We start from the raw sequence: 27,476 nt of genomic DNA, 5'->3' as shown, positions 1-27,476 counted from the left end.
CAAAAAGAAACAATGGGAAAAAAGACAAGATTTCAAACAATCCTAAATTGAATAATAAAATGAAACTAACTATACATGCAATACTTTTCAGAGCTCCCAATGTGTTCTTATAAATGTTTTTAGCTTCAGTGGTAGGAAAATTCAGTCCAAAAATGCTAAATATCTGAAATTTTCACTTTTCTAGGGGTTTCATTATCATATGTACTCATAGATTTTGCTTCCTTGAGAGTACCATGGTTGACCAAAAACAAAGGAAAATGAGATAACTCTGTTTAACAGAGTCAGAACCAGAGAAAAATAGGCTCGCTCAATTTTTGCTGTTTTTTTAGGGAAAAAAAAAAAAAGTAAGAGGGCTGGGGTTTCTAGTTTGCCAAAAGACATTTTGCATGCCTCCTTTGTAAGGAAATGTATTCAGAAAGTGTAAATAGATAAAGAAATCCCTCTTTTGAGTTTAATATGTTACTGTATGAAAATTAACAAATAAAAAGAAAATCACAGGAAAGCTAAGCAAAAAGAAATATAAATCAGAAATCTGATTCTGCTTTTTAAAAAGTTCATAAAACCATCTGGATTCTGTTTTCTCTTTTAGAAACTTACAGTCAAGAGATTCTACTCCATTTCTCTAAGTTGAAATGCAAATAAATTCTAGCCAAGTTATTTTTGAAGGAACATGAAAAAAAATCAACCCCCTAAAAATGCTAGTGTTTATCAGTAGTACTGAATGAATAGATGGGTGTATTTATTATCTTTTCTGGGTTTCTGTACGTTTACATCAATATACTGAAGAATTCAGAGGAACTGAGATAAAATTAGCAGAATGGTGCAGAATTATTCAGGTTTCTTTTTTTTTTTTTTCTAATTTTTCTATCCATTGAAAACCTTAAAAAAAATTGCCTTTCTCTTGCCCCAAAAGAGAAACCTTCCAAGAGGCGAGACAAAGATGTGTGCAGGCAAAGAAACCAGCTTGAATACTTTCCACTTGAATTTTTTGAGAGAGTATAAAGTGAACCAGAAGTTGGAGAGGATGATGATTACTTTGGTAACTACTGGAACTCATCCATTGCCACTACTGTTGTTGTTAATTGCCTAGCACAGCTTAAAGAACAGTCTGATAACAGAGGACAGTCATCTCTGGATGTCATTGTCAAGTTCTATCATTGTTGAACTTGCTTTCCATTTAGAAGAACTGATACCAGAGAATTAGTTGTTTTCCTCCCCCTTTCTTACAATGTTTAGGAGAGATTGTGTTAAATCCAAAGCTTACCTGTTCTTTAAAGCTTGGTTAAACTTCTATTTAATTAGTATTGAAAGCAAGCATAAGATAAAGGTCAATCATAACAATTTCCAATTTGTTATGTGTGTCATTAGTGGGGCCTGGGAAATAAGGAAAAGGGCCAGTCACTCACACACACACACACACACACACACACACACACACACACACACACACACAGATTGGGGGGGGATAGAGACAGAGACAGATAGACAAATAGACACAGAGATTAGAGACAATCAGAAAGACTGTGCGAGAAAAATTCACACAGGAGTGACAGAGAGAAAGACAGAGACAAACAGATTTAGACTGACAGAAACAGACACAGAGAGACAGAGACAAAGACAGACAGAAAGACAGAGAGAAAAGGGGAGAGAGAGAGAGAAAAGAAATAAATTTTCTGTTGTTGGAAATTGCAGGATCTTCCCACCTGAGGCTCAAAGATATACCCCTCACCCCCTCTTCAGAATGCAAGCTTATTACAAAATGTTGCCATTACTCAAACCATTTTTTAACTTCTCTTTTGAGATTGTCTTAAAAGACTATTGCACATTATACTAACAAGTAGAAATCTGTTGCTTTTAGTAGATTTGATCTAATAAAAATTGTTAATAATCATTCGGAATGAATTTTAAAGAATAAACAGAGAAATATCATTTTAAGTACAAAAAAGGAAGTGTAGCTATAATATAACGAGACTGTGTGTTTATGTGTGTGTTCGAGACAGACAGAGACAGAGAAAAACAGAGAGACTTATTCTTAAAGCAATTTCAAAAAAAAAGTTTTCCACAATGACACTTTTTGCTATAATCATATATCTTCCCACAGTAAATACTTTGAAAAACAGCACTTATTGAAATCATGATTCTGACACCAGCTATATTTCTGTGGGTATATTGTTTAATCTTTCTGAGCCTCATCTTTTTCATCTTTAAAGTGAGTATAATAAAAGTCATGTAGCCCTTATTTCATAAGCTTGTTTAAGTATCAAATGAGATTTTATATATATAAATTTTGCAATTCTTTTGAAACCTATGATCAACTGTGCTATGACTGTGCTATGGTTGTTCAAATAAGTGTCATATTTTACCAAGGTAAGAAGAATAAAAACCAAAGTAAAGTTCTAGGTTTTAGACATGCAAGGAGGTATCTCAAGGTAAAACTTACCTGATTTTTGGTCCCATAAGGAATTGCAGATTTTTTTCCTGAGAGAGAATGAATCATTCTTGCTCTCATAGGAATGCCCTGGGATACAATCTACAAAATAAAAAAATTTAAGATACTTTTCAAATCACAAAATTTGTCAAATAAGCAGATTTCAAATCAGTTTTCAATATCTTTCAAAAAACTAAAGGATTTATAGTACTGTAATAGTAGCTCATTGAATGAATGGGGGGGGGGGGAGAAACTTGGTTTCTCATGAAAGAGGTTGTATAAAAATTAGGAGCTATTTCAGGACCAGAAAGGGATTTTCAAGGTCTGGTAGCAAAGAGAAAGGAGTGAGAAAACAAGAAGAGAGCCAGAAAGAACAGAGAATACAGAGGTAACTAATGAAAGAAGGAAGAGGAAGTAGAACTGGGACAAACAAGGGAGAGAGTGAAGAGAACCATTGGTGCCAGAGGCATCTAGGAATAGAAGAGTTGTTGAGCTGTAGCTACCACTTGTAACTATCTTCTTGCACATCAAGGGAAGTTCCAAGAAGTTCCAGCTTCCCTTCCTAGTGCCTGTCTATTAGCATATCCTGATGTTTCTTTACTCATTTTTGGTAAGCTTAATTTTTTCCAAATAGCAAAGTCAGATTTGACTAGAAATAAATATAAATGTAAATGTAAGTCAGTAAGAGTCAAATATCTGCTTTAATATTATTTTTCTAACTAGGAGTTTAGAGTGACCAAGATTGTGGTTGTAGGAAACTAGGTTAGCCTGAGGTACAATTCTATTGCTCCTACTCATAAAATAATTTTATTTTATTAACAGGATCTTAAAAATAGTAGAACATTTGGTAAAAGTGAAGTTATCAAATTTTACTACTTGGGGATATTTTAGAGGAAATTCCTCTTTAGGTACAAACTGGAATAAATGGCTTTTGAGATCTCTGCTACTTGTGAGAATGTGTTACTCTATGGTTCTGTCTTTGTATTACTGGGAGGTACTTGATATTGCCTCATATTGATAAGTCATTGTGGTATAGAGGTGATTTGAAAGTCAATGAATGTGAGCTTGGGTAAGTCCTAAAAAGCTGGAAAGACTTTTAAATACAACTAAACAAATTAGTTGTATGTTTGACAACTAACCAATTTTATTTAAAGAAGAATATCACCAAAAGATTTTTCATTAACTCACTGACCATTGAGCAAAAGGTGAGTGAAAAAAAGCATAGGTACAGAATGATTAGATCTTTTCACAACTCCACCAACAGTGTATCAATATTCCTTTTTTTTTCCCAAATCTTCTCCAACATTTATCCTTATATTTCCCAGTCATCTTAGCCAATCTGATGGGTGTGAGTTGTTTTAATTTGCATTTTTAATCAATAGTGATTTAGAGCAATTTTTTCCATATATAAGACACAATGCTAGGTGTTATAATTAACATTAAAATTAAGTTAAAATTAAAATTAAAGATATTCTCTACCCTCAAGAAACTCACCTTCTAGTGGTACTATACAACATGTACACAGATAAGTACAAGATAATTTGGATCAGGAAAGAACATGAACAAGAAGAATTAAAAAAAACAAACAAACAAACAACAACAACAAAAAAAAACTCGCCATGGGAAGTAGCACCTCACCTGAGCCTATCAAGGAAGCTGAGGATCCTAAAAGGTAGAGATAAAGTAAAAATAGAGCCCTTCATAGATAGGAAACAATTTAAACAAAGGCACAGATGCAGGAGGGAGGCCAGTTTAGTAATCCATTATATGAAGTAATGTCAAATGTAGTTGTTTAAGTAGACTAAACCAGATGAATTATTTTTGTATCAGCTACTCATGAAGACTGTATAAGGTTATTTTCTCCATCAGAAAAAATATAAACCTATATAAATCAAATCACAGTTATTTAAGGTACCAAAGCAAAAAGTATTTGGCATTCAAGGGTAAAATACAGTTATATAAACCATTATAAAATAAGATCCAGTGATATTAAAAGATAACTAGTTGTTGTTATATTCTACTTTTTAAGTTACTCTGAGGACATTCTGAGTTCTTTGTCCACCAATACTGATGGCAATGTTCATGGGCCTTAGATGGCCCACATCAAGAATTGAAAAATTAATCATCAGTGGCTTTACTGGTAGTAAACCAATTTGACTAGGCTTCCCCTTGGATAACAGACATAATCTTCATCACTGGCTCAAAACTATTCTAGCTTTTCCCCAAGACATAACACATGCAAAGCATATTGCAGTTCTCAAAGTGCTGGATGCTAGTTAGTATTATTATTACTATCACTAATAATTAACAATAATAATGATTAGTCAGCAGAAGTTAGCAAAGTTTATACCCTCTGTCACAGGCAAATATAAGAATAAGTGAAAAGTCACCTCTACTCCAAGAGGAGGCAACAAAGGAAGATTTTAGTAGGGAATTATATTCTACAAAGTCTTAAGGAAACAAATGAAGACAACCAACCTGGTCTTCTAGTCCAACTGCTTTAAGAGCCTGACGTCCTCTATGAGAAAGGGCCAAATTAATACTTCTTCCACGAGCAAATTTTGCAACTCGAATATCTAAGATACAGGAAACAAATTCCAGGCTATGTAAATGATACATATATAGGAAACTAAAAGTGTTATTGGGGAAGCGTGCTAATTCATAATGAAATTTTTGAAATCAATAATTTTTCTAACAAGGCATTAGTATTGTTAATTACATACAAACTTTTGAAATTTATTTAAAAGCCCATTAACAGTTCTTTTTTTTTTTCTCCTTTTCACTTAGGAAATCAAGAAAAATAGGCCAGGTCAAGAATCATAATTACAGTCATGATTTTTTGCTTACCTTCCCTGGCTTCATAGACATCAACTTGGAAACCTCTCTTTGCAAGGAAACAAGCATTTAATGTACCTACCTAAAAAGAAAGAGATTTGTTTTTGATATTTCTACAGACTTTTGACTTAAGAATTTTAAAGTCATCAAAATTAAGTATATCACAAAAACTGGCTTTCAAAAACCTGTACAATCTAGCCTCTTCTTTCCTTTTTAGTTATCTCATACTTTACTCCCCTTCATATAATGTATAAACTACTGACAGTAATAATCTTCTTGTTCCTTGCGTATGGCATTTCTTCACCTGACTCAGTGTCTTTTCTTTGGCTACCTCTCCATGTATGAGATGCTCTCCCTCCTCACTTCTTCCTGACTTTCTTCAAGACTCAGCTCAACTCCATCTTCTGAGGAAGACTTTTTCCTAGACTTCTCCATTGCTTGCATTTGGAGATTATTTTCCACTTACTCTGAATCTATCACAGCTAATTATATGTTGTATCCCCCATTAGAAAGTAAGTTTTTTGAGGGCTAGCACTGTGATTTTTCCTTTCTTTTTATCTTTAGCACTTAGTACACATAGGGAGAACCTAATAAATGCTTGTTGACTGTCTGATCCATTTTTGCCAGTCTTCCTTATTCATCATCCATGAGATAGAGGAACATACATGCAGATGAGAGTTTTAAGCTCTATCTTCTCAGAGCTCTCTCACCTAACTCTCTCTGTTGGTAATCTGAGTTTAACAAAAGCAGTGACATAGTTTTCTGATTTAATGTAAGATTTATAATTCAATACCAACAATATGTACTATGAGCCTACTCAGATCCTTTGGGGAGTTTAAAAATATTCATGAGATACAGAAAATTGGTCATTCAACAAATAGTTATTGTGTTTTATATGTGAGGCATGGTGCTAAGTCCTATAAAGTATATAAAGGCATCAAATGTACACTCATTTTCCTAAAGCTTCAGATTATATAATAAGGACTTTGCTGATTCAGTTTCTATATACCAGTATGTAGTGATTTAAACCAATGGTGTAAAATTCAAATAGAAATGTCACATAGTGAATTAATAGAGCATATGCTAACATTATCTATGATCTACTATATTTTTATTTATTTTGTTAAATATTTCCCGATTACATCATATATATATGCAATATTTGATCTTTCCCCAATTACATGTAGAAACAAAATTTAACTTTTTAAAAAGTTTTGATTTCCAAATTATATCCTTCCCTTCTTCCCCTAACAGAGTAAATAATCTGATATAGATTATATGTTAAAAACATTTCTACATTAATTATTTTGTGCAAGAAGACTCAAAAAAAGAAAGAAAAAAGTGAAAAACAATGTTTCAGTCTATATTCAGATATCAGTTCTCTCTCCGGAGGCAGATAGCATTTTTTCATCATGAGTCCTTTGGAATTGTCTTGGATCATTGAATTGCTAAAAATAACTAAGTCATTCACAATTCTTAATCACACAATATTGTTGTTACTCTGTGCAATGTCCTCCTGGCTCTACTCACTCCATTTTCATGTGACTCTTTCCAGGTTTTTCTGAAATCATCCTGCTCATCATTTTTTTAATAACATAATAATATTCCATTACAATCATATATCACAATTTATTCAATTATTCCCCAATTGATAGGAATTCCTTTATTTTAAAATTCTGCCACCACAAATAGAGCTGCTATAAACATTTTTGTACAAATAAGTTTTTTCTAAAAAAAAAGAATTCTTTGGGGCAGACATGGACCTAACAATGGTATTGTTAGATCAAAGAGTGCACAGTTTTATAGTCTTTTGGACATAATTCTAGAATGCTTGGATCAGTTCACAACTCTACTAATAGTGTATTAATAATGTCCTTCTCTTCCCATATCCTCTCCAACATTTATCCTTATATTTTCCTGTCATCTTAGCCAATCTGAGGATTGTGAGTTATTTTAATTTGCATTTCTCTAAATAATAGTGATTTAGAGCATTTTTTCCCCATATGAATAGATAGCTTTTTAAAAATCCTTTAAAATTTTTTTTCCAATTCTTTTTGGGCCTGAAACCAATTCTCTACTGACTTGTGGTGGGAGCAAGGACTCTCTGTTGATCTGCCTTGGGGATAAGATCTTGTTGCTGGCCTACCTCAGAGATAGAGCTTTGCTGCTGACTTGCTATAGAGGTGGGGCTTTTCTGTCAGTAAGCCCTAGGAATGAGGTCTTGCTGTTGACTAGAACTGGGGACAGAGTTTTGATGCTGGCTGGCTTTGGGGGATGGAACCTAGCTATTAGCAATAGGGGTGGGGCTTTCCTGTGCCATTGGTCTGGAACTGCTGGTTAGCATGAAAGTGGGGTTTTATTTATGGATTACCCTGGGGCTTGAAGCCTGACTCCTGGCCACCTGGTGCATCTGGCTGCTGTTGCTCCTTTACCAGACTCCCACCCCCACCCCAGTGAGAAAGATCTTTTCTGCTATAAATTGTTTCACCCTGCTCCTAAATTAGTTTTGAGGCATTTTTTAAAAATTCAAACATATACATGTAAAGGTATTTTTCAACATCCATTTTGGTAAGAATCTGAGTTCCAAATTTTCTTTTCTCCCTCCCTTTCTTACTTCACTCCTTCCCAAGAGAGCAAGCTATCTGAAATAGGTTATGCATATACAATACTTTAAAACATATTTCCATATTTGTCATATTGTGAAAGATGAATCAAAACAAAAGGGAAAATCCATGAAAAAGCAAAAGCAAACAAAAAAAGGTGAAATAGTATGTTTCAATCTACATTCAGTCTCCTTATTCTCTCTCTGGATAAGGATTTTATTTTCCATCGGAAGTCTATTGTAATTGACTTGAATCATTTGATAAGAAGATATAAATCTATTATAGTTCATCAACACTTATTAAGAAGAGCTAAGTCTCTCATAGTTCATCATCACATAGTCTTGCTATGTATAATATTCTCCTGTGTTCACTTTATTCAGCATTAGTTCATGTAAGTCTTCCCATGCTTTTCTGAAATCAGTCGGCTTATCATTTCTTATATGACAATATATTTCATTACATTCATATACTATAAGTTATTCAGCCATTCCCTAATTGATGGGCATCTATTCAATTTCCAATTCCTTACCACCACAAAAAGAGCTACTACAAACATTTTTGCATATGTAGGTCCTTACCCTTTTTTTATGATCTCTTTGCGATACAAACTCAGTAGTGATACTGCTGGGTCAAAGAGTATGTATATATAGCACTTTGTACATAGTTCCATACTGCTCTACAAAATTGCTGGATTAGTTCACAACTCCACCAACAATGAATTGCTGTTCCAGTTTTCTCATATCCCCTTCAACATTCATAAGTATCTTTTCCTGTCATCTTAGCCAATTTGACAGGTATCAGGTGGTATCTCAGAGTTGTTTTAATTTGCATTTCTTTAATCAATAGTGATTTAGAGCATTTTCATATGACTATAGATGGCTTTAATCTCATCTAAATATAAACTTCTTATAAAACAGTCAATGATTATAGTAATCTAGTGTTTGATAAACTCAAGGACTCCAGCTTCTGAGATAAGAACTAAGTATTTGACAAAAATTGTTGGGAAAGTAGAAATTAGTGTGGCAGAAACTAGGCATTGACCCGTACCTAACAACCTATACTAAGATAAGATCTAAATGGGTTCATGCTTTAGACATAAAGAGTAATATTATAAGCAAATTAAAATAACAAAGATCTCAGATCTGTAGAGAAGGAAGAAATTTGTGGCCAAAGAATTAGAGTACATTATGGAATGCAAAATGGATAATTTTGATTGTATTAAATTAAAAGCTTTTTGTACAAAAACCAATGCAGACAAGATTAAAAGGGAAGAAATAAACTGGGAAAAAATTTTATATCCAAGGGTTCTGATAAAGGGCTAATTTCTAAAACATATAGAGAATTGATTCAAATTTATAAGAATTCAAGCCATTCTTCAATTGATAAATGGTCAAAGGAAATGAACAAACAATTTTCATATGAAGAACTTAAAACCCTTTATAGTCATATGAAAAAAATGCTCTAAATCATAATTGATCAAAGAAATGCAAATTAAGACAATTCTGAGGTACCATTACCCACCTCTCAGATTGGCTAAAAAGACAGGAAAAGATAATGATGAATGTTGAAGGAGATGTGAAAAAACTGGGACACTAACACATTGTTGGAGTTGTGAACTGATCCAATCATTCTGGAGAGCAATTTAGAACTATGCCCAAAGAGCTATCAAACTGTGCATACCCTTTGATCCAGTAGTGTCTCTAATGGGCCCCAATAGATCCCAAAGAGATCATTAAAAAAGGAAAAGGATCCACATGTGCAAAAATGTTTGTAGCAGCCCTTTTTGTATTGGCAAAAAATTGAGTGGCTGCCCATCAGTTGGAGAATGGCTGAATAGGTTATGATATATGAATGTTATGGAATGTTTCTGTTTTATAAGAAATGATCAGCAGGATGATTTTAAAGAGGCCTGAAGAGACTTACATGAACTGATGCTGAGTGAGGTGAGTAGAACAAGGAAACATTGTACATAGTAACAGCAAGATTATACTATGATGGATTCTGACAGACATGGTTCTTTTCAATAGGGAGGTAATTCAGGTCAGTTCCAATGATCTTGTGATGAAGAGAGATATCTGCACCCAGAGAGAGGACTGTGGGTATTGATTATGAATCACAAAATAGTATTTTAACCTTTTTTTTATTATTGTTTGCTTGTACTTTGTTTTCTTTCTCATTTTTTTCCTTTTTGATCTGATTTTTCTTGAGCACCATGATAATTATGGAAATATGTATAGAAGAATTACACATGTTTAACATATTGGATTACTTGTCATCTAAAAGAGATGGTGGGAAGAAGGAAGAGAGAAAAAAAATGGAAGGCTTTGTAAAAGTGAATGTTGAAATTTATCTATACATACGTTTTGAGAATAAACAGCTTTTATAAAAAATAAATTAAAATTGTTCATATCCTTTCATCATTTTATCAATTGGGGAATGATTTGTATTCTTATAAATCTGACTTAGTTTTCTATACATTTTAGAAATGAGGCCTTTATCAGAAACAATGGATGTAAAATTTCCCCCCAGCTTTCTGCTTCCCTTCTAATCTTGACTGTATTGACTTTATGCAAAACCTTTTTAATGTAATGTAATCAAAATTATCCATTTTGCATTTCATAATGTTCTCTCATTCTTCTTTGGCCATAAATTCCTTCCTTCTCCAAAGAATTGCTCTCTGAGACATTGTTCAAGATTGAAGGGGAATTTGGGAGGGTTGCTCCAGGGAGTTCCTTCTTCCCTCTGCTATCTTGGCACTGAAAGCCATTCAAATTACCTTTTAATATGATTCATGATGCTCTTGAGAGTGTTGCCAATCTACCTGGTGTTTTAACACCTCTAATTTAAGCTACAATGGTTATACCATAATATATGTATGATATATTGCAATGAGAAAAGGACATGAGAGCTGGAAATAGGAGCATAGGGTTTAAATTGCATTTTCCATCCTTATTCACTTTGTGACTCTGGGCAATTCTAGTCTTGTCTGGATCTTAGTTTATTTTTCTGTTAAATGTAGATAATAATGCCTGTACTACTTATCCCACAAGGTTGTTTTTAACAATAAATTGTATAAACACCAAAGAATTATATAAATATGCCATTATTATTAGCTTAGTTGACAGAAAAATAGGTGTGTTGTGGGAGAAAATGGTTGTAATTTTAATTTTTTAAAAGAAAATAATTTTAAATGAAGAAATATTTAAAAGGAATTATATAGTGTATACTTTTGCAAAGCAAGCAATTATCCACTAATTTTGGTTTTTATAAACTTTAATTTTTACAGGTACTTCTCTAGACACAACCACATGACTTAGGAGCTAACAATAGATACAAACTTAGAACAACAAAACAAAACAAAAATAGAGCAATCTTATATACAAACAAACAAATGTTATGGGGCTTCTCTCTTGGCCCATTTTAAGTCTATTTTGCTTATCCTTGCCAAGATATCCTAATATTAGATCATAATTACATAATTATTATTTACAAATGCTTTCTTCATAACAGCTCTGTAAGGCAGAGAATGCAATGATTATCCTCCTTTTACAAGTGGGGAATGAGTCTCGGACCTCCATCAGAGCTAGAATTGAAATTAAGATTTTCTAACATCAAATCTAATATTTGTTTGGGGTTTTCAGTTGCTTCATCCTATCTTTCCCTAAGATAAGCAAACACCATTTGATGCTTTGCCCATTGGATTTATCTGATTCAAAGTCCTCTTGTTCTTCCCTTTCCTACCATTTATTCTTCTTTAGGGGGTGGGGTGAGAGTAGGGAAATAAGAAATAAGAAATAAAAAATTTAAAAAAATTTATAGAAATAAGGAAAATTGAAAGAACTTGGGGTTTGTCCATTGGTGGAAGGGGAAAGATAATGAGTTCAGTTTTGGAGATTTTGAGATGTCTAGGACAATCAGTTTGAAATGTCCAACAGGTGATGAGGGCCTGGAGCTCAGAGGAAAGGATGGAGTTGGATATCTAGATCCAAAAGTTACCTGCAGAACCATGATAGCAAATCAGATCTGATAAGAGAGTAGAACATAGGAAGCAGGGCAATGAAAGAATTTATAGGGGTGATCACTAAACAATTGTAATACTATTTGATGATCAGTAGACAGTAAAAGTTGTGCTGCCAGAATGGAAGCAGATGTTTTCAAAAAGAGGAATTTCACAACAATCCTTTGAGATAAGTCATGTAAACATTACTATCTACATATTATAGATGAGAAATGTGACACAGTTAAATGACTTAAGATTCAAATTTATATCCTTCCTGACTCAAGGTCTAGTATTCTTTCCATTAGACAGTTACAAGAGACAGGGGATTGAGTGTTAGATCTAAAGTTAATCCTGGGTTCAAATCTGGTCTCAAATGTTTATGAACTGAGTAAACCTGAGCAAGTCACTTAATTTCTGTATGCCTCAATTTCTTCAACTGTAAAATGGATATAATAGCAGCTACTTCTCAGGCTTGTTGAGACAATCAAATGAAATATGTGTAAAGTTCTTAGCACAGTGTCTAGCACATGGAAGGAGTTTAACAGATGTAAATTTCCCTCTTTTCATTAAATTACATTATGTCTTTGTAGGTTCTTTAGGAACAATTTATGCCAGGTTAACTCATTTTTCTTTTTAACAGGTAATTGGCCTTTTAAAGATAAGGAAATTCTATTGAAAAGATAGATAGAATTATTGAATTATATAATGTGAAAATCAGAAGAGAAACCATTTTCAATCTATTACAACAAATATTTGAAAAGAATCACCACTTGACCCTACCTTTGTTCAGACTCCAAGGACAGGGAAAATTCCCACTTCTTAAGGCAGCCTGTCCTCTTTGTATAGCTTTAATTGTTAAAGAAAAATTCTGCAGCTTCTACCCTTTATTCCTGTTTCTGTTTCTGAATCAGTCTAATTCTGGCTTCAAATACTTGAAAAATGATTTTGTGTTTCCTGTGAGTCTTTCATTCTCCAGGTGAAATATTCCCAGTTCTAATTTCTTCAACTGTTCTTCATGGAGTTATGGTCAGGCTTTCATCATGCTGTTTACTTTTATTTTACCTGGCCCTTCCCCAAAACACAAGTAACTCACAGAAACTTATAAGAAAAAAAAAAAAAAAAGCCTCACAGGAAAGTGGTCTCAGAAGCCATGTAGTTCAAACTATACATAACAGAAATCCTTAATAAAAAAAAGGAATTTGAATAAATCATCTGCCTTAGATCATAAATTTTGATCTTTTTGGTCTTAGAGGTCAACTTGCAAGATGGAAAAATGTGGGCAAGGTGAAAGCATAACTCATCAGATCCTAGGATTTAGAGTTGTGAGGAACTTTAAAGTTCACCCAGTCCAAACCTTGTATTTTACAAATGAGGAAAATGAGACCCAGAGATGTTACATTATTTGTTCAAGGATGTGCACAGACAGTAAAAACTCAGATTCAAAACATTCTTAGTAGATTAAGTGACCACACCCAAAGACTAATAGATTATTGTTGGCTTGTACAAAGCTCTGTTTTTGACTGGATTCTAGTTTGATAGTTTTCATCAATGACACATGATTACATACATGCAAAGCATTGTTAGTTATTTATAGTTGAAAATGACAATTAATGTGTTTGCTAACAGGATTTGCATTGTGTGTATATATATATATATATATATATATATATTTTTTTTTTTTTTTTTGCTGAGGCAGTTGGGGTTAAGTGACTTGCCCAGGATCACACAGCTAGGATGTGTTAAAGTGTCTGAGATCAAATTTAAACTCAGATCCTCTTGACCTCAGAGCTGGTGTTCTACCCACTACACCACCTAGCTGCCCCTAAAAATATATCAAAATGCTAGAATGATTAAACTAGATCAAACTGTGAAGAAAGTAGGTGGAGCAGTGGCTAATGTGCCTGGGCTGGAATCAGGAAAACTCATTTTCCTGAGTTCAAATCTGGTCTCAGATATATACTAGCTATGTGACCTTGGGCGAGTCATTAACCCTATTTGCCTCAGTTTCCTTATTTGCAAAATGAGCTGGAGAAGGAAATGCCAACACTCCAGTAACTTTGCCAAGAAAACTCCAAATGGAAATCCATAAACAAAACAACTGAACAACAAGAAAAGACACATAAGCACCGAACTATGGAGGTCCTTAGAAGACAAGATGAGGAGTTTCTATCTCCCAAAGGTACACTGGAAGACACTGAAAATTTCTGAGTAGGAAGGAGGGAATAAGCATTTATATAAATGCCTACTATGTGCTAGACACTGTGCTAAGTTCTTTATAGATATTATCTGATCTGATCCTCACAACAGCCTTGTGATGTAGATGCTGTTATTATCCCCATTTTACAGTTGAGGAAATTAAGTTTAATTGAGTTGAGGTTACACAGTAAGTCTCTGAAGATGCATTTTAACTCACATCTTCCTGATTCCAGGTCGAGTGCTCTAATCACTGTACTACCTAGATGTCTAACTACATCAGGGCAATGACAAGGTCAGCCCAAACTTTTTATGAGTTAATCGGAAAGCTTAATGTGGTCTTATACTACATTAATAAAAACATAATGAGATATATTATGCAATTGGTATGCAATATAGAACTTACCCTAGGGATCTCCATAATAGATTAACACAGTTCATAAAGATTTGTGTAGAACTGAAAATTAATGAGTCTTACTGTATAGTGGAGGTTTTAATCTGTTATTTTACATTCTGCAATATGCCTACTCATTTAATGAATTTGAAGATTGCCCAGCACATGGACAGAGCAGATGAAGGCCAATGCAAAGTCTGAAGCATGGCAGGGAACAAATACTGTCAAATCTATGGCTTCTTTCCTGAGCCACTTTGGAAATTTCCTTTGTCTCTGATGTTGGCCACATTTATTGACCAGAGATTAGTATACTTACTTCATGACTGTCAGTAATGACCGTTGTTTGCTTATGACACCTTTGAATCATGGAGTTGACAGGGATTTCAAAGGTCATCTGGGTCACTGTACCTGAGATTGTGTGTTAACTCTAGTTTATCTTCTTGTTCCTCCTTGCTAAGGGTAAGCACCCACTCTAACTACTGACAATTTCTGTGGACTTTGGCGTTTTATCAGTAGTTCTTCAGGATTTGATCATTAAAGAGATCCTAAACCATAGAAAAATGTGTAACTTTTTAAAAAGTATCCAACATCTGAATTTTATGTTAACCAGAAATTATTTAATGATAAAGGATGAGGAAGCTAGGTAGATGCTAAGTGAATAGAGTATTGGGCCCAGAGTCAGGGAAACCTGAGTTCAAATCTAGCCTCAGTTATTAACTCCATGTATGATACTAGGCAAGTTCCTTAATTTGCCTGCCTCAGTTTCCCCAATTGTAAAAAGGGTATAACAATATTATCTACTTCATAGGTTGTTGTGAGGCTCAAATCAGATAATATTATAATATCAAGTGCTTAGATCATTGCCTAGCACAAAGTAGGTGCTTAATAAGAACTTGTTTCATTACCCTCACTCCTAAATGAACTTTCCAGCCCCTTATTACATGTATGTTAGATATTTTACTAAATTTCTAATCAGTATTAACTTACTGTGTCAGAACCAGTGTAGCCCAGTGGAAGAGGAGCTAAACCCAAAGCTAAGACTAGAGTTCAAGTTCTGCCTTTAACAAATACTGGTTGTGCAATTCTGCTCAAATCATTTAACCTCTCAATGCTATAGGTAATTTTCTACAATTATAAATTGCAGTGGAGGTGATAGCTTAACTTTAGTAAAAGTTTCCCCCCACCTCTAAGAAATTCCATATGTAAATAAAATCAAGGGTCTAGTCCAACAATGAAATTTTTATGTCTAATTTTGAATTTATAAATGTACAGTTTTTTAATGTTATAAATGTGATAATATTAATAGCTTTTGAAAAAATGGCTAAATAAAGTCCTCAGGTTGCTTAATTTGTCACTGAGAACAAGGGAACTAGCAGTCTCTCTGTAGTCTACTTTGGCCTAAATATTTTGTTCAATGCTTGCTTTTTGGAGGACACTTAAACTCTAGAACTAATTTAGAGGAGGATAAACAGGATCATAAATGGACTTGAAGCAACATTCTATGGGGAAAAACAAGAAGAAATAGAAATATCTAGCTTAGAGAAGAGAAGACTTAGAGATGCTATGATTATAATTTGCAAACATTTGGAATATGTTCACATAGAAAGATTAGATTGACACTTCTTGGTCTCAAAGGGCAGAACTAGTAATAAGTAATAAGAAAACAACAGAAGCAAGAATTTTAAAATAAAAACAGAATTGGTAGCTACAAGAGCTTGAGGTATTTGAGCAAAGGCTATATAATTGCAGGTGCTGTTGAAAACAGGTGGGAATTGGCGTTGATGAAGTCAAGGATCTCGTGAATTCTAAAAATTTTCTGATTCTATGTATGCAATTACTAATCTGTAAAGTAAAAGACAGTTGTTCACCAAGATCAAAAAAGATTATAAGTGCCAAGTAGGGGCAAGGAATAGGATGATGCAAAGTCTAAGCAGTCAGCAACTAATGGAAATGCAACAGGGGAAATATTGGGGGAATTTAGCAGCATGTATCAGGGACATAGTCATAGTCATGACACCATGAATCACAAGGACTTAGAGATAGGAAATCCAGATTGGGGAGGGTTTGTGTCCAATGTGTAACTAATTGGACTTTCAACCAAGTCTGGGGAATTCTGCATGCAGCTGCACATGTAGGAGAAATAACTCTCGACTGGCAGAAAGAATATCAAGTCTATATAGAATAGGAATGAGACCTTTGAAGAGCAATGTGCAGTTGTAAAATCTCTTCAAGCATAGACACATTTGGACAAAGGAGAGGAGAGGGGAAGACTTTGGAAACTGAAGACATGTAGGGGAAGCTGACTCCTCAGCATATCCTGATATCCATTCCTTGAGTTTAGGGAGAGAGAATTTTTCCTTGGGTAAGTATAGGCCCCATCTCTTGACTAGAGATGAGATCTTATGTTATTCCCACAACAAGAACTTGTTCACTGGTCTATTTTCTAGTATGGTTTTTTTTTCTGTATAACTTCTCCAATTTTTTTTATTTCTTGTTTGAATAAATGTTTATTCAATATTTGTACAAGGTTCTGTGGATGAAACTTAGAATTTGATCGAAAGTATCTAAGATGATGAGTATAAGCTGAGGGTATCCTCCCCTAAGAGTGACAGTAGAAGTGACTTTTGTTCTGAACCTATTGTATTCCTAGACCAGAAATGTCTGAGATAGGCAGACAGAAACAAAGCTAGCCTAATCCCTCTTCTTTAGTTGAAAAAAGTGCCATAGCTCTTCTCCTGTTCTTCCTTAATATAGAAATCATCATCTTCTCCCAAAGAGGGGCAGGTCAAATTTAAGAGATCTATGCATAACACCCATAAAGCCACATTTAGAATTTAAACAACTAAGTGTACACAGTTCTCATACATGGACATTTTCATAATTTACAAGTACCTTGTACCACTGGGGTTCAAAGCAAGAAATGAATAAGCAGAAAATCTAGCATAATGCTTAGACAGAAAACTACTTCCATGTTGTTCTTTATATCTTCTCATCCTAAGACCAGGATTCTCCCTAGAGTTTAGAGTAAAATATGATTTAATTGTCAAAATTGAGGGATAGTAGGTGGTTAGAAAGAGTGAAACATTCTAAGTAGTCCAAAATTTTTCTAATCATTTCCTCTTTTTACTTTCTACAAAAAAACATTTAAGACTTACCACTAATTTCAATTTAGTTTATGAAATGGCACATATGAAAAAAAATCTATCCTATATGATTAACCCACAAGACTTTTGCTTAAGACACAGCTGGCTTCTTAAAAGAAAAAAAGGAGGTGGAGAAAGTAAACTGAAAGAAAGAAATGGTTAGGTTAATATTGTTCCTACTTCAAAAACTTACTATGTGATAATCAGCAAAGAACTTAACTTGCCAGAGACACATAATTTCAATAAATCTAAAAGATATAATTCTCCCAGTTATCCTGCTCTTTCAAGCATGTAACTATCAAGTTTTTAAAAAGCAGGCAGTCAGGGCAAATTCCTAAGGTATCAGATGACTAGGCTGAATTTCTAGGCTGGAGTTCTTTTTTGTGTCCTAGATTCCTTTGATAATCTAATGGCACCAAATGCTACTATTTTTTCTTGGCTATCCTCATCATTGAAGGAAACATAAGATTAAGTTAGATGTTGGTGAAAATAAAAATGTAATTTTTTTTATCATCCTAATTTTATGGACTCCCTGAAATTTGCTCTCAGTTAAGATTACAAAGTTAAACTCCTGGGTTAGATGCTAGGTTAAGAATTGGAAATTCAGTAAACTAAGTCATTCCTCTTATTTAATCTGAACAAACAAAATACAGGATAATGTCCTGGTGAATAGAGAGTTAGATCAACAAAGTGTTTATCTAGTTTTATGGAATATTGTGGGGCTATCACTGATGATTTTACTCTGTCTAGAAGAGTGTTACTTGGCCTTAAAATGTCATCTTCCAAATATAAATCAAAAGAGAAATATCTAATTCCATTGTAAGGTCTAATGCTATCCTTTTGTTTTCCATAAAACAGTGGGGGTTTTTTTCCCCTTAAAACAATGTTAATTTCTTTTCAGTTTTTTATAATCATCAGAGTTAATGATACTAACTGTCCCAAATGCTACCACTTCCATAAAGCCTCCCCATTTTCTTTGAGCCAGGAGTTACCTCTCTCCTGAGTCAGTAAACTAACATTTGTTAAGACAACTACAATGTGCCTGGCCCTGCGATAAGCATTGGGAATACAATGTAAGGCAAAAGACAGTCTCTGTCTCCAAGATACTTACAGACTAATGGAGGTCTAATAGATTCTTCATGGACAACATGTACTATATAGAACTACAAAGAAACAATATAGATACAGAATAAACTGGAGATAATTAAGAAAGTCAGTAGCATTAGCATTAAGAGGACTTAGTGCAGAAGATGGGACTTTAGCTGGTGCTTAAAGGAAGCCAGGGAAGCTAGGACTTGGAGATGAGGAAGGAATGAGTTTCAGGGATTGGAGAAGATAGGTGAAATGGGCCAGAGTTGTGTAAAGGACAGAAAGGAGGTCAGTCACCACTGGATTGCTGTATAGTAGAAAGTGGGGAAGGGGGAGTGTAGACTGGCAAGGTGGAAAGGGTACAGGTTATGGTGGATTTTAAAAGGCAAAGAGAGCATTTTATATTTCATTCTGAAGTCAATAGGGAGCCACTTGTGTTGATTGAATGGGGTTGGGAGAAGGCAGTGTCAAGGTCAGACTTGTGTTTTAGGAAGATTCCTTTGACAGTTCAGAGGAAGTTAGACTGAAGTGGAGAAAGTCTTAAAGTAGGGAAACCAATCAGTATTGTAGTAACCAAATGAGAAAAAGCAATCCATGAGTGATTTATAAACTGTGAAAAGGTAAAGATGTGTTCTGTCTTTTACTATGTATTCCCAAGGGTCTCCTGGTATATACTGCTATATTGTTATAACTTCAATAGTCTGTAATTATAACACTATAATATTCCTTTCACCTATAATTCATTCATATAATAAAGACTTAAATGGCTCAGTAGATAGAAGCCTGGGGTCTGGAAGACCTAAGTTAAATCTAAGTTAAAATCTGCCCTCAGATACTTATTGTATGACCCTGAGCAAGTCGCTTAACCACTATCTGCCTTAATCCACTGGAGAAGGAAATAGCAAATCACTTCAATATCTTTGCTAAGAAAACCAACCCCATAACCCGGTCACAGAGATTTGGACATGACTGACAAACAACAAGAGTATATAAAGGCTTGTATTTGGAGATGGGATATGGGGTTGGGGGAACAGCAAATAAGAAAATTTAAATAAAACACAATTATCATTATTTAGTAGGAGTACAAGACACAAACCCTGATAATTATGATTCTATAATCCTCAAACTTGATAAATGCACTAGACAGATGATAGACAAGGTCCTCTATGAAGTCCCAGAAAAGAGGTCATTGTCGAAAAATCAAGTTTTCCTATGGTATTGGCTCATTCATTCAAAAAACATTTATTAAGTAATTACATAAATAAGGCACAATGATAGGAACTCATATTAATATTAGAAAGCAAAATCCAGTGAACTTGTTAAATGAATAAACTTATTTCACAGAGGCCTATTTCAAATAATAATAATTTTTAAAAACTTTTAAAATTCTGTTCCCTAAATTTGAGTCTCACTGAGTATTTTAAGTTGAATGAATCAGTTTATTAATTTAGAAGATATAGGATATATCACTATACACACGAACTTCAATATTTGGAATGAATATGCCTTATCAGTTTTGCTTAAAAGTTATCTAATTTTATTTAAAAAATAACAAAATTGTGTTTATTAGTTGATTGAGGTTGGTCAATCTGATAATTTTGCATAGATACCATTATTGTGTTGTTTTTAGTACAAAATGGATAGTTTGTATATCATACATGCATAGGCACTAAATTCATATGGAAAATAAAATTTAATGCAACAAATAGATATTCTATGAGATTAATTCACTGAAACAAAAAGAAACAGTTTAAATTCTAATGGGAATTCTAAACCAAAATGTCAAAGAAGAGAGAAAAAAAGAGATCACCTTTAAATTAAAGTATTATACAATAATGCCTTATTTCTAAGTAGATCAAAAACAAAACTAGGATCACTTTAACCTATAAAATAAAATAATTTTAACAGAAAAATAGTAGTTTCTACAAGTGTCCAATAATAATGAAGATGATAATAAAAAGGCATAAAAAGTAATACATACAAATAGATCTAAAATCTTACCAATCCACCACCAATGACAGCTACTTTTTTCTTTTTGCTGTCAGTTGAATCCATAATCACAGAAGTATTTTTCACAAAGGCAGTTCTTGAATCTCTCTTTCATTCAACAGGGAGACTGGTTTTCCTACTCACTTATTTCCTCAGGCTTTATATTACTGAGAGCCTCGCAGCATTTACCAACAGTTCTACTACACTCAAGGTAAGTTGGCTTCTTGTCAGGCATTAATGTCCCTTGAACTAATCCGATAGTGTTTAACTCTATCATTTCCCCATCCAAGAATCACTTTAGCTCAGGAAACAACTCAACTAACCAAAACTCAAAATTTTTAGGCTTATGTAAAAGTTGACTTCCTATACAGATCTATAATGTACATAATTTCAACACAAACCCAAATATAGAGGGTTTTCTAAAAGCAAATTTTCTTAGTTTCAGTTTTATTCATGATTAGTCATTCTGAAATTCTGAGGAACTTTCAAATGAGGTTTAACTTATAAAGTCTAAACAGTGAATCAATTTTCTTCCACTAGGGGCCCAACCAGTTTTCATGTATTATCCTCCTTAAATAAGTATTTAGGCAATGACAATTTATGACAAGTCATTATTTAGCCTCGTTTATATGGATTTACTTGATATTTAACCTGTCATCTCAGTTTTTTCTTCTGAAAAATGGAAATAATATTATCTATCTCATAGTTTTGTAGTAGGGGTCAAATGAGATGATGTGTGATATTTTATTAATATTAATATTTTCAAATATTAAAATTCTATATAAACGATATTATCAAAACCATATAAAATATCTTAGAACTACAAAGACAGACACAATATAAATTACAAAGATAAATGCACCAGTGAATTTGAAGATAAATATTTTTAAAAACTTTTGACATATCAACATACATATCAATATTAAACAAAAGGGTTTATACTAAGAATTTATGGTTGACTGAGAAGAAAATAATAAAAGTGAGAGCCTAAAGATTCTAGCTTTATTGATACCTAATTAAATGACCTTTGGCAATTCATTTAACTTCTCAGTGCTTTAATTTACTTATTTGCAAACTGAAGAGCTTTAGATTATATCAGACATATGGATTCAACTTAGTTCAATAATTCTGTAACTAAATATATCTAGGAAACAGAGGCACTTTAATATGAATGTATGTATGTATATATGTATTTCTGTGTATATATATATACATACATATATATATGTATGTATATATATATATATACCCCACACACATATATTATTTATAGTTCATTTTGTTAAATATTTCCAATTGTAAGTAAAATCAATTTTTAACATTTATTTTTTTAAATTTTCAGTTTCAAATTCTTTTACTTCATTCCCCTCTATCCCATCTTTGAGAAAATAAGAAATTATCAATTGTACATGTGCATGTTGTAAAAGAAAATATATACATAAAAACAAGAAAAATAAAGTTTTTTTTAAGTATACTTCAGTCTATACTGAGTTCATCCATTCTCTTTCTCTGGAGGTAGATATCATTTTTTCATCATAAATCTTTTGGAATTATCTTATATCTTTATATTGCTGAAAAGACAAAAGTCTTTCACAGTTGATCATTGTTACAATATTGCTATTACAATGTTCTCCTGATTCTGTTCACTTCACTTTGCATCAGTTCATATAAATCTTTCTACTGTTTTCCTCAAATCATTCTACTCATCATTTCTTACAGCACAACACAGATGGATCATAACCCACATATTGTTCAATCATTTTGATTGATGGACATCTCCTTAATTTCTAATTCTTTGCCACCAAAAAGATTTGCTATAATTGTGTGTGGGAGTGTGTTCAAAAACATCCTTATCCCTTTTCTTTGCGATAGAGATCAAGTAAGGATATTGTTGGGTCAAAGAATATGTAGTTTTATATGCAAAGTTCCATATTATTCTCCAGAATTTTGGGATCAGTTCAAAACTCTGCCAACAATGCAATAGTATGTCAATTTTTCAATGGCCTTTCCAGCGTTTATCATTTTCCTTTTCTGGCATGTTAACCAATCTGATAGGTATGAAGGGATGTATCAGAGTTTTTAAATTTCTATTTCTCTAATCAGTTATGATTTTAGAACTTTTTTTTCATGGAATCAGAATCTTCACTCAATCATCAATTAAGTAAGCATTCATATATATATATATATATGTACATTTATATGTGCATATATATATATAACATTTTTTTGCTATCCATGTACATTCATTTTTTTTAAAACACATTTCCATATGAATCATGTTAGGAGAGAAAACAAAAGGGAAAAATGCAAGAATTAAAAAAAAAAAAAAAACAGAAGATGGGAAAAAAGGAACATAGCATGTGCTGATTTACATTCAGTGTCCGGATGCAGATTACATTTTCCTTCCAAAATTTATTGGGATTGCCTTGGATCACTGAATCACTGAGGAGGATTGAGTCTATCATGGTCATCACACAATCCTGCTGTTGCTTTGTACAAAGTTTTCTTGGTTCTTGGTTCAGCATCAATTCATATAAATCTTTCCAAGTCTTTCTAAAATCAGTCTGTTCATCATTTTTTATAGAACAATAATATTCCATTATTTTCATATATCATAACTTATTCAGTTATTTCCCAATTGATGGGCCTCTACTCATTTCCCAATTCTTTGCCACTATTTAAAAAAAAAAAAAACTTAAACTAGCATTTATTAAACATTTTTTTTACCCAGAAACCTTAAATCTGCTTTTTTTTTATGTGTGCTAAGCACTCTTGAACATCTGTTTTAAATTACAAGATTTGATGTAGAGTCCAGATTGTAATTCTTGCTAACTATACGACTTTGATAAAGTCCAGTATCTCTCTAAACCTTACTTTTCTCACCTCTGAAATAGCGATTTTCAGATTGGCTCACTGAGTTATAATATAAATTCATAGAAATTCAGTTATTATTATAATGATTAACAACAGCCGTACTGTTAGGAAAAAAACCTCAACCAAAATAATAATCACCAAAATATTTTTCCCTTGGGAAACATATAAACATGAGATCTATTTGGTGAAAGATGAGTCAAAAGAGAATTACAGAGTCAAAAAATGAAAGATATTCTGAATATTATTTCTTCACTTTTTTTTTTTCCCTGAGGCAATTGGGATAAAGTGACTTGCCCAGGGTCACACAGCTAGGAAGTGTTAGGTGTCTGAGGTCATATTTGAACTCAGGTCCTCCTGACTTCAGGGCTGGTGCTCCTGAATCTTATTTCTTAAAAAAATTGTATTTTTGTTGGGAGTCTGCCTTCAATCCCTCTACAACTAAGCAGATAGTGGCTAAAAAAAAAAAAAAAAAAAAATCATTAGCCTCTGTAATATCACAATGAGACAAGAGAGTGAGACTTTAGCAATGGATTTTGTAGTTTAATTTAAGAAACTATGCTTTCCTTTATTAACTAACTAATGAAGATGCAAAAAAAAATTAAAAGTATAGTATATTTTCTCCTTCAGGATTGAGCTAAAAGTCATTCAATAGTGCCTCCTTGTGGTTGATTAGTGGTACAGCTCCCTAGAAATTCTATTTCAATTATCTGCACAGGTGTTAGGATTTCAAGTCAACTTAATTTTATCAAGTGTCTTTTTGAACAATAATAAGCAAAGAATGACCACAGAGAGTACTAAAATCAAATGAAATAAATATTACTCCCAAGGAATTTATAATCTAAATGGAGTTAGGGAATTGCACACAACTATAATTTCTTGTTTGGTGGTTTCTGACTCTTCATGACTCATTTGGTGTTTTCTTGGCAGAGATACTGGAGTAACTTGACATTTCCTTTTCCAGATCATTGAACAAATGAAGAATTGTGGCAAAAGGGATTAAACGGCTTGCCCCCAAATCTCCCAACTAGTAAGTGTCTGAGACCAGATTTGAACTCTGATCTTCCTGACTGCAGATCCAGTCCTCTAGTCAGTGTACCACCTTGCTTTCCCTCATAATGTTTGGTAGCATGTGATATCTTCAGTTGGGAAGCTTAGGAAACTTATGAAGGAAGTGGCATATGGATTGTGTCTTTAAAAAAAAAGGTGGAAAAAGAAATAGTCAAGTCAGTGCTAGTATAGGAGACCATGGCATGAGCTAAGGTACTGGGACAGAGAAAATTAGAATAAATAGGGCTGATGGTGGTGATCCATATAATTTTACTACTATGGGAATGAGATTAATATGAGATGAGCCTAGATACAATATGCATCAGGCTGGATACTTGGTAGACAGTACGGCACCACTTTTTGAATATGTGTTACAATCAACTACATGCATTGGGAGAATTTACACTGAGAGCAGAGACACACATTAGGTGGATTTCAATAACAATTCAAGCAAGAGAGAATGAAGGATTGAACAATGGTGGTAGCAATGGGAATGAAAAGATGTGATATGACTTAAAAGACTTAAAAGTCCTTAAAAGACTTGAAGGAATCCTAGTCAGTTCTCTACATGAAAGAGAATCCCTTCTACAGCACACCTACAAAATTGTCTTCTAGTTTTCCCTACTTGAAAACCTTTAGTGAAGAAGGGAAAACAACTTGTCCCCCAGGCATCTTGTTCCACTTTAGGGTGGCTTAATAGCTGACCATTAGAAATAGTTTTCAGGTTTGCAAAGCACTTGACATACAGTATCATATTTGTTTGGGATGAAGACACCTACCCAAATTGACTACTCAAGAGATCACTCATAAAAAACAGAATTATTTATTAGAATCTCTTGAAGCAGAGCCCATCTGGGGCTGTGAGCCAAATTTCACAGCAGGAGAGAGCCACTCCCTTGAAAATGCTCATAGTTTTTATGCATTTCAAAGAACCCCCAAAATCCCACCCTCTATATGTTGTGATTGGTCACATAAGTCTCTATTCCCCTATTTGGTCAGTGGAATGTAGTAGACAAGGCAATATATAGCTTTCTCACCACGCATCCTCCTTTGAACAATGGAATATAGTCCAGGCCTTATCTAAAATCATATGCTTCCTAAACTGAGGCCTTTAAGGCTATAGCTAACAGTCTGTGATCAATATGTGCTTGATCTGTAAGTTCTTCCCCTTTCCACACATATATGATCTCAAGAATATAGTGAAGTAAATATTTTAAATATTTTTATATCTGCATTTAAGGAAACTGAGACTCAGAATAGTGTATATTTGGCCTTGGACACATATTAAATTTGTGACTAAGAATACTCTGCCTCAATTTCTTCACCTGGAAAATTGGAATAATAATAGTAACTTCACAGACAAAATCAGATCACATTTATAAAATGTTTAGCACAATGCTTGGCACATAGTAAGTGCTTAATAAATGATTATTTCATTCATTTTTTCTTCTTTCTCCCAAGGAAAAAAGTTTTCAAACTCAGATCTACTAATCCAAGTCTAAGCTGCTTTGTATTACACTGAGCTGCCTTTCTAATTGTTAGAGTATTATCCCCTCTGAATGGGCTCAGTCAGAATTCTAGTCAAGCACATGGGGATTTGAGGAGTGTTTACTTCTGGACATTTTTTTTTTCCTGAGGCAATTGGGGTTAAGTGACTTGCCCAGGATCACAGAGCTAGGAAATGTTAAGTGTCTGAGACCAAATTTGAACTCAGGTCTTCCTGACTTCAGGGATGGTGGCCTATCCACTGAGACACCTAGCTGCCCCATTTCTGGACATTTTTGATGAAGGGATTCTCCCTTTTGCTTCATTTCTATTTCATATCAGGTATTCACAAACAGATAATCTGCTTCTTTTCATCCATGATAGATAAAAAATTCCTACTATTTCATTGGCTGCTGGGCTGGAACCCTGTGAATATATTAAAAGGGTAATTTCCAACCTTCAGGTCTCTCCCTTTCCACCAGTCTCAAAGTATAGGAATGACTCTCTGAGTGTCCAAGAGATCATAAGGGATGATTGCATCCTTTTCATATTCATTTGCAAGCTATGAACTTATGACTTCTTAGGCAAGCCTGTGCTTAGCACGAGGCTGCTTCTTATTTGTTTTCTTTCCTTTGGTAAAGAGCCTCCTAAGACCTTAAAAAGTACCTGACATTTCCTTCCTGGGCATCCAAGCATCAAGTCTTTTGCAGGAATAGCAACAGAAGCAGACTGACCAAAAAGATAATGTCACTCAGAGAGGAAGAGAAAGAAAGAGACTAATGGAAAAAATCCAGTTGGCATTGATTAAGCTTCTGCTCAGTGGAGATAAAATCTGAATGCACTAATTAGCAAATTAATAGCACTCACAAACCCCAACTGTTTGCAAATGTCTCAATGTAGCTTATATATTACATTCTCAACTTATGGTAAACATAGTGAAAATTTACTAAACTTCTGTTCTAATCATTCTATGATTTCTACTCAACATTCCATTTGCTGTTCAGGAATAAAACTATCTGACGATTCCTATTGATACCTTGGAATCACTTTTAAAATATCCCCTTGCTGCAGAAAACCCTAAGACTAAAGGCAAAACCCAGAACTGTTTCTGGGGAACCCGAGGTGGTGTGTGTTAATGTGTTAATAATCCATACAGAACCTAAATTGTATGATTGTTATGAGAATTAAATGAGATTTTGTTTAAAAAATATATATGTATAATTTCACTTAATTCATTAATTTAATATATGTATAAATTTTAAAATTTCAAACAAATGTAAGTTATTATTATTATGTATTTTAGATTAGAGGAGAACAGACCAGAATTCAAGAAGCTGTCTGGAAGTTGGCATAAAAAACTTACAATCATGTGATGAGGACCTGGAGTAGGGTAGGT

The 27,476-nt window shown here is 33.6% G+C and overlaps 1 protein-coding gene and 1 long non-coding RNA gene across 3 annotated transcripts in view; one reads left to right on the top strand and one right to left on the bottom strand.

The window, feature by feature from the left end:
* The window catches only part of KMO (kynurenine 3-monooxygenase), a 43,914-nt gene extending 22,767 nt beyond the window's left edge, over positions 1 to 21,147 (bottom strand). Inside the window, exons 1-4 of one of the 2 annotated variants that reach the window (XM_074262507.1) lie at positions 20,687 to 21,147; positions 5,276 to 5,345; positions 4,907 to 5,004; positions 2,441 to 2,530 (exon numbers count right to left, since the gene is read on the bottom strand). In XM_074262507.1, coding sequence (XP_074118608.1) covers positions 2,441 to 2,530; positions 4,907 to 5,004; positions 5,276 to 5,345; positions 20,687 to 20,740 — 312 coding nt within the window. In that variant the 5' untranslated portion in view covers positions 20,741 to 21,147. Of the gene's footprint in view, positions 1 to 2,440; positions 2,531 to 4,906; positions 5,005 to 5,275; positions 5,377 to 20,666 lie in introns of both variants that reach the window. The other variant, XM_074262508.1, reaches the window with a different exon arrangement.
* LOC141539562 (uncharacterized) lies at positions 16,699 to 27,471 on the top strand. The gene is made up of 4 exons (XR_012481327.1): positions 16,699 to 16,815; positions 20,797 to 20,885; positions 24,510 to 24,575; positions 27,384 to 27,471. It is a non-coding gene; the product is annotated as an uncharacterized LOC141539562 (long non-coding RNA).
* The last annotated feature ends 5 nt before the right edge of the window (positions 27,472 to 27,476 follow it).

The sequence above is a fragment of the Sminthopsis crassicaudata genome, chromosome 4, assembly GCF_048593235.1.
Source record: "Sminthopsis crassicaudata isolate SCR6 chromosome 4, ASM4859323v1, whole genome shotgun sequence".
In the NCBI taxonomy this organism is placed as follows: domain Eukaryota; kingdom Metazoa; phylum Chordata; class Mammalia; order Dasyuromorphia; family Dasyuridae; genus Sminthopsis; species Sminthopsis crassicaudata.
This window is presented reverse-complemented; position numbering and strand designations above follow the sequence as displayed.